At 39.5% G+C, this 12,357-nt stretch overlaps 1 protein-coding gene across 1 annotated transcript in view; it reads left to right on the top strand.

Annotated features, from left to right (window-relative positions):
* The window catches only part of LOC135233731 (collagen alpha-1(V) chain-like), a 133,501-nt gene that overhangs the window by 101,592 nt on the left and 19,552 nt on the right, over positions 1-12,357 (top strand). Inside the window, exons 44-56 of the mRNA XM_064297531.1 lie at positions 5,627-5,680; positions 6,190-6,243; positions 6,741-6,848; positions 8,452-8,505; positions 8,586-8,693; positions 8,793-8,846; positions 9,202-9,309; positions 11,337-11,390; positions 11,517-11,570; positions 11,667-11,720; positions 11,826-11,879; positions 12,009-12,116; positions 12,295-12,348. Of these exons, the coding sequence (XP_064153601.1) occupies positions 5,627-5,680; positions 6,190-6,243; positions 6,741-6,848; positions 8,452-8,505; positions 8,586-8,693; positions 8,793-8,846; positions 9,202-9,309; positions 11,337-11,390; positions 11,517-11,570; positions 11,667-11,720; positions 11,826-11,879; positions 12,009-12,116; positions 12,295-12,348 (918 nt within the window). The remainder of the gene's footprint in view (positions 1-5,626; positions 5,681-6,189; positions 6,244-6,740; positions 6,849-8,451; positions 8,506-8,585; positions 8,694-8,792; positions 8,847-9,201; positions 9,310-11,336; positions 11,391-11,516; positions 11,571-11,666; positions 11,721-11,825; positions 11,880-12,008; positions 12,117-12,294; positions 12,349-12,357) is intronic.

Raw genomic sequence — 12,357 nt, 5'->3', positions numbered from 1 at the left:
ACACTACTTTTCTGAAATCTCTATTTGCATCATGTCCTCTATCACTGTTGTGAGCTAGGCTTTTAAAGCCTAATTTTCCTGAGGTCCCTTATTTCCTGAGAGAACTACGCTGGAGCTGTTTCTCTAAGTTCAGTATACTCAAGCAGAGCAAAACTCTTAAACATAGGGCATGACCCTGCGATCAGTGTATTGAAGGGGCAGATTCAGATAGACTGGCATGAGGGGTGGGTGCAGCGTGTTCAGAGTCACCGTCCTCACCCTCTGCAGCTGTAATCTCTTTCTCCTTATCTGCATATTATTTCAGCGGAGAAAATACATTTTCATAGGCATTAAGGCTGGCTCCACTTCCCTGAACCATGAGAGTTTCATTTGTGTAAATATTTATTGTGAGCATGGGACTGTCAAGCACTCAAATACTCAATCAAATACTATAATTGGTTTCCATGTCCAATTCTAGTTCTTTTTAAAAATGGGTTTTTAATTTTTTTTTGCAAGAGGCAGTGTGCCATGCTGTAGTTATTGTGAAAGATAAGCTCCTCCTTTTATCCTCTTGTCTTTCAATGGGCCTCAGAAGTGTGACATAATGTACAGCACACTCTGTGATTTAAACTGGCTAATAAAACTTGGATGTTTTTTTATCCAGAAACATTTTTCTCATAAAAGGCACTGGATGCACAGAATTATTTTTTCTACTGCTGGGAATGTTATTTATGTCACAACTAGCCTGAGGGCTTTTCAAGCTGGTCGAAACTACCATTAGCATCAAAGAAATTTAAATTGTGTACTCTAATAACTTAAGGAAATTACTAGCAAGAACAGCAACAGTAACAATAAAGATATTTACAGCGATATATACAATTGCACAAAATGAAAAAGAAGTATAATTTATTACACTTATGGGTAACAACAGATGGCTTACGCTTGTGAGCAGTAGCTGGCAATAGCCCTGTGTGTCATATTGTAATTCTGTGACGGGTCACTAACCACTTAGCCATTAGCAATCCGTTTTGTAAATTACACAGAATTTTTTAGATTGTAAAAAATGGGTGAAAAGCATTCTTTTTTCATAAACACTGAAATGCCATAAATTATTTTGAAGGAATTAGGAAAACTGCATTTAATTTCTAATTTCTAAATCAGTATAATTTTTTGACCCACTCCATGCGGTCTCATCTGCAACTACACCCCCCATGCATGACACATTGGGCAATAGTGTCTATCTGGGCGTTCATAAAAATATTATTTCACCACTGAAAATGTTCATTCCGTCATAGAAACAAGATAAACCGAAAAATAGCCCTAAGATATGCCAATACAGCAGTGAAAACTTCTGAGCATAACTTCTAGCTAAGCCATACGTTTGCTGATAGACCTAGCTGAAAGATTTCTGCAGCATGATTCTCTGTAGGAGGACAATGCCCATTGAACGCAGATAAGATTTCACCATCCATATGTAAGTATTACTGCTCAAAATATTTTGGTTATATACTGTACATTATTTTTTTAATTGAGTGTCTTTAAATAGATTAGTGATATTTTATAATGAGGATATTTTACAGTGTAGCGTAAGCATTGTATTGTAAGTGTTCGTAGGTAGCTCAGTGTTTCATTCACCAGATTTGATGTGGTGAAGCTTCAACAAGCTTCAACAAAGAGCTGGGGTTCCAGAAAGGGCCAGTGTGGGTGCACACACCTGATTAGGTATAGGACGGAGTGTAGCACAGTGGGTAGGGAACTGGGCTTGTAACCAAAAGGTCGCAGGTTCGATTCCCGGGTAGGACACTGCCGTTGTACCCTTGAGCAAGGTACTTAACCAGCTGTATAAATGGATACAATGTAAAAATGCTATGTAAAAGTTGTGTAAGTCGCTCTGGATAAGAGCGTCTGCTAAATGCCTGTAATGTAATGTAATGTAATTCTACTAATCAATCACTAGAGTCATCGCTAAGCACCTTGATTAGTAGAATCAGGATCAGGTGTGTGCACCCACACTGGCCCTTTCTGGATAAGACTGGGGACCCCAGCTCTAAAACATGAAAAGCACCTAATTAAGAAAAATTAACAGCTTATTAAAACTCTGGGATTGCTGTTGAGGTTAGTATGAAAACCAGCATACACAGGGGTCCCCCAGGACCGAGTTTGAGAACCACTGTTATAATGGACAAAAGGCATTTTATTCATATTTGGAGAGATTTTGGATACGTTTCAGAACCCCTGGATATTTTAGGCCACTGTACTGATGGAAAGCTTGTAATTCCCACTTGAAAATTATGCAAAAGTGAGTTCCGTGATCCAAAACAGTTGATTTCTTGTGAAATACATGATTATATTGTGATTTACAGCAATGCATAATTTAGACATCTTGGGTAGATTTGGAGACACTGGGTACACTGCTTACATTTTGCTTCATAGATCTTTAGTAGTTCTGCATATCCACCCTCGGATTTTATGTACTTGAGGTCAAGGAGTTTTTGATCCAGAACATGTATAGTTTAACCTGTTTTATATATGGGATCTCTGAGTATTTCATTGTAAACTAAAAAGGTTGGCTTTTTTGCCTAGACAATTGCATGTGTAGCACTATTCCTAAATTACAAATATAAACAAATCTAAGTTAGTACTGTAAATGGTACAAATGTCTTGCTTAATTTAAGCCATTTTTCAAGTCTCTGTTATGTTCACATCTGGAATTATAAAGCTTTAAATAAGGTACCACCTAAATCTGCAAGGATGTGGCATGTGCGTGACAAGGTTAACATTTAGCTAGCTTGCAATATGATCTGAAACGATAGTGCTAGCCAGCCAGACATATCAAATTAGGATGGTTAGCTAACATGAGTCCAGGGTTGCCAACTTTTATCAGCTGACTAGACTGAGATTTTGCAGACTGGTGGGGGGGGGGGGGGGTGTCTTGAAGTCAGCCAGCTAGTTTACTGTACAAATGTTGAGGACTGACGATGAGACACAAGTCTTAATTCCTGTATTCTAATTATTATGCTGTGCAATACATGGATGGCAGAAAACATCAAAATAGCAATTTGTTTAAGGCTGCAGCAGACACAATTAAAAATGCCAAGTTCAGTCGAGCCACAGAACAAAGTAAACACAAATGGAAGAGCCTGAAAGTAATTATTAATCACAGTAGGCTACACTTAATAAAGATAGGATTGTATGGGGAATCTGGCAATAGACCTGCATTTTGGGGACCACCATAGCTAGTGTTAGGGACCTGGAGTGGTGTCCAGAAGATTGCATGTTTTGTGCCTGGTGAAGAGCTATTGGCTGCAAATACATTTACGTAGCATTGAGTTGCTTTTATAAATGTTATGCTGTATAAATGGATGTAAGGTAGGCCATGTCACCCTAATTAAGCGTCAGAGCTGCAAATTAATTACATGTTTGAAATAAAAGTAAAAGTTAAAAAAAAGAATAAATAAATAAACAATGAATCCCTTTAGATACCATTTGAGAGCTGCAGCTCTCCGACAATTTTTGAACAAAAACAGATCACAGATCATAATTTTTCTTTCATATCTGCATGCCATGGCTCCTGGAGACCAAAGAACCCCATCCTAGCCCTGCCCTTGTTTCTCCGGCTTAGTTTCCCTTTGTTATCATATCTCCTTCTCTCTCTTTCGCCTTCTTAAAATATCTCAATAAACTCATCTGGAATAGCAGAGTTGATAAGTCTTTCTTGAAAACATAGGCTACATAGTAGCTAGCTAACTAGTTGCATAGAAAAACCAAATGCCATTGTTTAGCGTTGCTTTCATTCTTCTCTCTGCCGTGCACTTAACGTTAGACAGCTAACATAAGCTACATAGCTGTTTACATAGCTTAAGCTAGCTTAAACTTACCTTGTAACTTACACAGCATTTATTCAAAACAAATATTATATAATTAGTTTATAACAAATACCCTGGGTCCGTTAATTAATTAATCTATGATTGATAGCTGTCCTAGTTTCACTTACTTTGGTTCATGCAAGGTTAGTTGGAGTGTGGCTGGCTTGCTTGAACGCCTTCTGGGCTCCCAGCTGTGAACTTGAGCAACTGTCCAATCACCGCGGAGATAAGCATTGCGCACCAATCAGAGAGTAATTTAAGATGCAGCTCCATGGAAATACCCATATGAAACACCCGGTTTTCGAATACTCAGCTCTCTTTTAGAGTCAAAGTTGTTCGCTTGGTTTAACCATTACTATACCTGAAAGACTTTGACCATAATACGTTCGCCTGTTCGTATCTGGTGCTGTTGCAGTGTTTTGGCATGAAAATAGTTTGGGCAGTGTGTGAGCGTCTCAAGGTGAAAGCGTGTCACAGTCCAAAAGGGTTAGACTTGGCAACCTTACATTAGTCTAGCTAGCAAGACATCAGAGTTGCCACGATCGATCCTACTCAAAACATACCGTTAGTCACCCTTGATGTTGTTTGCTATCTAGCTAACAGATAGCAAAGGCAGTTCAGTTATATTGGATCCGACACATTATAGTTATTTACCTGGTTGCCACTTCAGACAGAGACAGTGTATGCCTGACTATGACTGTTCAGTGACGATGTGCCTCCCAGCTGCCTGCATGCCGGCTATTGTAGTGCTAGACATAACGGTGTCCCATTGTCATGTTCATTCAGAACTTTAGAACAATGGAATTATTCATGCTTGGGAAAGCTAGCCTGATTTTGTAAGGTAACATTGTGTCTCCCAATGCTATGGGAAAATAGTCATCCAAATTTCAGATTTTGAGGTATTTAAATTCAATAAAGTCTACAGTAATGAAAATATAAAAAGTATGCATGTCTCAATGACCGATAGAATGAGGGGTCTTGTGTCAAGATCTGTTCAAATTGAGTTATGTTTGTGCAAAAAAGTCATACATTTTTTAATGCAGATTTTTTAGGGGTATCCACATCACAGCAATGGCATAACATAGTGTAGCAGGATCTGGGGAAAGGCAACCTCATGTCAGGGAGAGGTGTAATAATCTGGCAGAATCACTGAAGTTGGTTCATGATTCAGTAAGTTTACTGATACTTTTATTGAATTCAAAAATAAAGAAAAAGAAAACAAAAGCCTATCTCCATTTTTGAGACTATCTATACTCAGAAGTTCCCTCTCTATACTATGCCGCCGCCGCCGCCGCCGCCGCCGCCGCCGCCGCCGCCATCACCACGCTTTTACCCAAAAGTGCCTCACACCCTGGAGCCAAACCCTTGTGTTTAAATAGGGTGTGTTGATTACTTCATTTTCCTCAGCTGCGTGTCATTTGGCTTGTTAGCCACTTGGGGAGGACCCATGACTCCACCTGCTGGAACCACCTTTCTTTCACATAACATCCCTCCACCACTCTTCCCCATATCTTTCCACAGTAGCTATACCAAAATCAGTTGCTGCAGAGCCCATGGTGATTGTAGTCCACCAATGGCATTGAGATTGGTTCAAAAATCTGTTTTACATGGGAGAGCTGACCAATGCAAATATAAATATATTTGACAATTTAAAATACATTTTTTGACTTCTGATTTGTGTTAGGTAGTTTAGCTTGCTTGGAATGAGTAAAAATTTTGAGTTTTTTTTCAGACGCTGAAAGCAACTCTCTTTCTTTCTGTCTCTCACCTCTCTTTCTCAGGGTGAAGTAGGTGAGCCTGGACAAAAGGGAAGCAAAGGAGACAAAGGAGAACAAGTGAGATGACATTTAAAGTAATATATCTCCCTCTTTTTGCTATATCACGTGTCTCTCAGTGTGCTGTATTTCTTAAAGTGATGCCAGGGTTCCCTATTCTGTGACATAACCTGTGTTATGTCTCCCAGTACTATATCAAGTTTCACTGTGCAGTATTTATCCAAGTGCTGTAGCATTTTTCTCTGTGCTGTATCTCTCTGTGATGCGTCAGGTCTCTGTGCTGTATGTCTCTGTACTATATTACTCAGTTGTATCTTCCTGCGCTTTATCTGATCTTTCTGTGCTGTATTTATATGTGCTGGTCCGGTCTGCTTGCTCCGTATGTACCTGCTCTGCATCTGCCTGTGTTCTATCATGTCTCTCTATGCTTTATCTATGCGCTGTCTCAGGTCTGTCCGTGATGTCTTAGGTTATGAGTGTAGATGTAGGTACTGTAAACATCCTGGCTCTCTCAATTCAATTCAATTTGCTTAATTTGCTTAATTATTTCTCTCTCTCTCTGTATGTAGGGCCCACCTGGTCCTTCCGGTCCCCAGGGCCTAATTGGACAGCCCGGCCCTGCTGTATGTCCTTCTGTTTCCTGCTTCATTATCTACACTGGAAAATGCATTTACATTACCTCATACATCTGAGATGTAGTTTATATTACTATAATAATTTTTCCTCCTGTACACACAGATCAGGGTATCTGATCAGTGTTTTTCCTCCACAATCACAAAATATTTTATACTATATGCTGACCTAGAAGGTAAAGTATATTTGATGAAAAATTATGACTGTAGTGAACCTTAGATTATATGGATTTATATTGTTTTAAATATGGACCTTAGATTATATGGATTTATATTGTTTTACTGTATGTAAAATGTGATATATGATCAAAACACACCTAACTCCAAGGTGCGAATTGTGACTCTTACAATTTGTGCTTATGTGTGTGTGTCTGAGTATGTGGTAACAGATGTTTGTGTGTGTGTGTCTGTGTGTGAAACCTTAAGAAAAGCAATGATCTTCTTCAGTATATGACACTGTAAGTGGTGTGCACGATACCGGTGTGCAGGGGGCAGATGGTGAGCCAGGACCTCGAGGGCCGCAGGGCCACTTTGGGCAGAAAGGAGATGAAGGACCCCGGGGATTCCCAGGCCCCCCTGGGCCACTTGGCCTGCAGGTGAGAGAACCATGCCCCCCAGGTGGGTGAGACTGCCACACCTCCAGGCTGAAGGTGAGGGTGTGTTCCTCAGGGTAAACTACACTGTCAGCCCTGCCCCTTCCTGTTTAACACTGAAACAGCATGTTATCAGCTCCACCTCTCAACTGTTTAACACTGAAACAGTGTGTTTATCAGCCCCACCTCTAGCATTTAACACCAAAACATTGCGTTTAGCAAGCCACACCCCTTCCTTCTCAAAATTGAAACAGTGTGTTTATAACAGTCTACTTAATTTTAGTACCATCAAGTTGTGCATTTGCTTCAATTATTCCAGTGTAATTCAAAACGTAACTATAAATAATTATATAGTACACACTTGGGTCAACTACATATTTAATGTATTTTAATTACATTCAAATACTTTTTTAGAAATTATTTGAAATACAGCATTTACATATACCTAGTATTTAAATTACTAAATGCATTTTAAAATACATTTAAGGAGAATTTGCATGTATTCGGATTACTTTCAAATATGTCTTTGAAAAACATTAATACAAAGTGCTTGGTTTAATTGAATTATTTGAAAATACTTTCACAACATAAGGCCAGTTGTACAACATTCGGAATTGTACCAAGCTGTTGAAAGACTTGAAAATCACTCTATATGTGGGAACCTATCAGCTCTGAAAAGCATTCTGCATTTTGTCTAATTAAAGGACAGTATTTTCATGAGAATGTGTCAGGTGGCTGCTGATGGCCCCAGTCCAATTATATCGATTTCCATTGTTAATTGGTAGTGAATATGCACAGCTGAATTCTATTTTATCAGTGTCTAACCTTACAAAATGTAAAAGATGGAACTGTACACACGGCTGTTGAATGTTCCGACAACAGAAAAAAAAGTGGAAATACAGTAAAAGGACACTAACTTTAAAAAGATTGCATGGGTAAAAATAAATTGGAAATCGGCTGAGTTTGCCATCCCCCCATGCAAAGACATTTACGGGCATTTAGGCTACTGTATGTTAGAGGCAGCACATGGGATATTTAAAATTGCTGGCTTGGTCATTTTTGTTGTCTATCACTGAAATATTTCAAGGTATTTCAAAATTGTATTTGTATTTTAATGTATTTTTTAAAGGCTCTACTATTTGAAAAAAGTATATAATTTCCCAGGAAAGTATTTATTTAAAGGAATGTATTTTTGAAATACTATTTGGGAAAGTATTTTATTTTCCATTAAAATAAATTTAAAAAATCAAATACAAAGTATTTCATGTGTATATATATTTGAAAATACTTCATATATGTATTAACATACATTTTTAAATACAAATGCATATTTGTATTTGACCCAGGTCTGATATAGTACTATACGTACTATATTTATATACAATAAATAACTAAATAACTGGTATAGCAAGTAAATAACTAAGCCGTGCTGCCGAAAGTAGTTTTACATTTGAATGTTACTGAGCAAACAGATACCGATACAGTTTCTGTCAGCAGTACTCAGCTGTCAGTAGCTATGTGTGTTAGCATAGTGCTAAGCATTGTTTTAGTAATACTAGTTTGTCTCTGCTAATCACAGTTATTGTTGTGGTTCTCATCAATGCAGGGATTGCCTGGACCAATAGGAGAGAAGGGAGAGACAGGAGATGTTGGCCAACTGGTAAGGCCTCCGATTTGGACAGTGAGTAGGTTCATATTTCTTAATCATCGTGCTGGAGCTGATTGCTTTCTCACTCCCAGGGCCCTCCTGGCCCCCCAGGTCCCAGAGGACCAGCTGGCGCTTCAGGAGCAGATGGCCCCCAGGGGTCAGTAGGCAATGTAGGGAACCCCGGACCTGTGGGAGAGAAGGTAACACCTGTTTGGAGACAAAGGGTTTCAAAAGCATCGCATTTTGATTGACTATTGTTATTGATGATTTTATATGAAACATCCCTACTCTCTGTTCAGGGTGATGCTGGGGAGACAGGAGAGCCTGGTCTGCCAGGGGAAATTGGTCCAGTTGTAAGGAAACCTCCACCTTTCTCACCAAACTCTTCACCTCTGTCACCAAACTCTCTACCTCCTACCAACTTCACCTCTATCACCAATCTTTCCACCTCTCATCAGCCTCTCCACCTCTTTCACCAAACTCTCCATCTTACTGAATCTCATCACCTTGCAACATCTCACGGCACCCGAAAAACTCAATATTTGATGTCAGGTCACAGCTATCAGGCCGGTGAAAATAGACACCAGTATGAAGAGAACAAATCTTGTGACTGTGAAAAAATAAGTATGCTGCAGTGTTGTATTGATACTGTATCTTCAGAGGAAGTCTTATGTATGCCAGAATGTTGAGCATAATTGGGTTCTGCAGGGCCTGCGGGGTGAGAGGGGGGAAAAAGGAGAAGCTGGTCCACCTGGTTCTGCAGGGCCTCCTGGCCCTAAAGGTCCTCCTGGAGACGATGGTCCAAAAGGCAGCCCTGTAAGTATTGGTTCAGAATCACAGGTTAAAATGCTTAACCTCTTAGCACAAAGCCTCTAGTGGTCGGCACTTACTGAACTCAGAAATTCGGTGCTACTGCAACCAAAGTATGAGTTAAAAACAGAAACGCATTGTTTTAGTTTCATTAGTAGACGATACACGACAACTATGCCAAATATGGAGTTTCGCAGTGCCACCATTGTCGCTCTGGTCATTCATTTAACATGCACCCCCTCTCTGCAGTTTCATTTACAACTACGCCCCCCACCCATGACATAATGGATAATATTGTCTTCCGCCATAGCAACAAGATAAACTCGACAATACCTCTAAGATATGCCAATACAGCAGTGAAAACGCTGCTCACTGAATAACGAAATAAACAAGAAAAAGTTTATTAAATGATGCCATGTCATTCTACAGTCAATATCTGGGACTAAATATTGAATAAATATACAACCTTACAGTTGGTTTTACGCGTAGATATGTTCCTTTTGAGTCTGAGTGGTCATATATTGTCTTGGACAATCCGTTTGGGAAATATACGCGCATTTGTGATGCCTGGGTACCTTCCAAAATAGCTGTGCGTAATACCACAAGTGTTGTTTACGACGTTGTAGCCCTTTGTAGTACAGTCTGGCTTGATTAATAATTAATTTATTCAGTAGGTGAGAGTACAAGCTTTTTAACGATGTATAACATGTCTAATTTTGCTTTTGGAATACCGTTTTATAGGTCAGCGTAACCGAAGATTTTCTTATCATCGCATTCACTTATGCATTCACTCTGTGGTAACAGTAAAAGACGCTGCACCTAATGAAACGTGGTGAACGATTTTTCGTAATTTCTTGGAAAATACTATTATTATTGAGGACTTCTGGGCATAGTTAAGTCATATGTTTGCTGATAGACCTAGCTGACATCGTTTTCTGGAGCAAAACAGAAGCAAATAGAACAGTATCATTGATATACTGTGTCTCTGTCTCCATCTACTTAACATAGATAAGATTTCATTGCTATGTAAGTATTACTGCTCAATCAGTTTAAAGACACTCAATTTTGAAATTGAGTGTCTTTAAATAGGTTAGTGGTATTATATAATGTGGATATTTCACACTGTAATGTAAGTGTTAGTTAGTAATGTAATAGTTTTTGTGAAGCATGCAACAGTGATGATGTGAGAGTTAGAACATTGCCAAAACGTGGTGGACAGTTGAAAATTGTTTTCATGTCATCCATCCCCATACAAGAAAACATACGAGAGTACAGAGTATAGAAATGCATACAAGAGTTAATTATTACACATTTAGGTACTTTACCGCATTGTGTGACAATATTCTTGCATTCTTTTTTTAATCTGATAGCAATGTTTCATCTTAAACCTTCATAAGGTTGCTCATTTATATGCTTTATAATAGACAAAAAGCATTTTATTCAATTTTGGAGAGATTTTGGATGTTTCTGGACCCCCATAGATATTTTAGACCACTGTGCTGACTGAAAGCTTGTAATTCCCACTTGAAAATGATGCAACAGTGAGTTTCTTGAGTCAAAATAGTTGATTTGTAGTGAAATATGTGAATGTTGTGATTTACAGCAATGCATAATTTAGACATTTTGGATAGATTTGGAGACGCTGGGTACACTGCTTAGTTTTTGCTTCATACATCTATAGTAGTTGTACATATCCACCCTTAGATTTTATAAACTTGTGGTCAAGAAGTTTCTGATCCAGCACATGTATAGTTTAACCTGCTGTATATATGCAATCTTTCAGTATTTTATTGCAAAATAAAAAAGTGCAAATTCATTTTAGATTTTTTGTCTAGACAATTGCATTTGTGGCATGAATATAAACTAATCTGCATTCGTACTCTGTGTCTCTGTGGTGTACACATCTGGAGTTATACAGCTTTAAATAGGGTACCCCCTAAATGGGCAAGGATTGGCAAGATTTGACATGTGTGCTAAGGGGTTAACAGAAAAAGAGACTACACTTTCCAAAATGTTTTTCTGTTCTCTCTCAGGGTCCAGGTGGTTTCCCTGGTGATCCTGGTCCTCCTGGAGAGATCGGTATGCCTGTAAGTGCAAGCCGCTAATCTTTCGTAGAGGCTGCAGGGAAAACTGTTGCTCCTGAGATTTCATGTTTTAGGAAGTGACATCATATCACAAGTTGCGTACCCTTCCTGTTCTTCCTTTCACCTCAGGGTATGGATGGCCTACCAGGTGACAAGGGAGAGGATGGTGAACCTGGTCAACCTGTAAGTGCACTTGAGGCTCACTTGAGGTTGCATGATTTGGATCTTGTGATTTTCTGTGTGATGGCTGATTGTGTATTTACTGTCTTGCTTTGGCAGGGCTCTCCCGGTCCGACTGGCGAGTCTGGTCCCTCCGGCCCCACTGGGAAACACGTAAGAACACATCCCCCTGTTACTCTGCTGCCTGTACCCTAAAAAGCCTATAAATCCTATGAAGTAACCTGTCTATTTTCCACTCTCTCTCTCTCACTCACACAGGGTGGCCCTGGTCCTGCTGGCCCTGAGGGAAGAAGAGGTGAAAAAGGAGCGAAGGTATGACATTATCATCACCATCATCATCATTATCATCATCACCATCTCACATCTCTTCTTCACATCTTTGCTTTTAGCTACATCCTCAATTCCTATGATGAATTATACTGATAGTGTGTGTGTTTTCAGGGTGAGGCTGGTGTGGAAGGTCCTCCAGGAAAGACCGGTCCAGTGGGCCCTCAGGGACCCCCAGGAAAGCCTGGCTCTGAAGGCCTCAGAGGTGTCCCAGGCCCTGTGGTGAGTAATGTCTGTCTTTCTATCTGTCAGACAATCTCTGTGACTATGCCACTGTGTCTGTGACTGGTTAATGTAGCTTTATCAATATTTCTTGTGTATCACTGTGGTTGTATCAGTAAAATTATGTCAGTGTGATTTTCTCTGCACTGAGGCTACGTTTATTTTTATTCCACTGCAGGGTGAACAAGGCCCCCCTGGTTCCAAAGGCCCAAATGGACCTCCAGGGCCCATGGTATAGTAT

Source organism: Anguilla rostrata, chromosome 10, assembly GCF_018555375.3.
Source record: "Anguilla rostrata isolate EN2019 chromosome 10, ASM1855537v3, whole genome shotgun sequence".
Taxonomy (NCBI): Eukaryota; Metazoa; Chordata; class Actinopteri; order Anguilliformes; family Anguillidae; genus Anguilla; species Anguilla rostrata.
The sequence above is the reverse complement of the archived record's forward strand: the minus strand, read 5'-3'. Positions and strand labels throughout refer to the sequence as shown.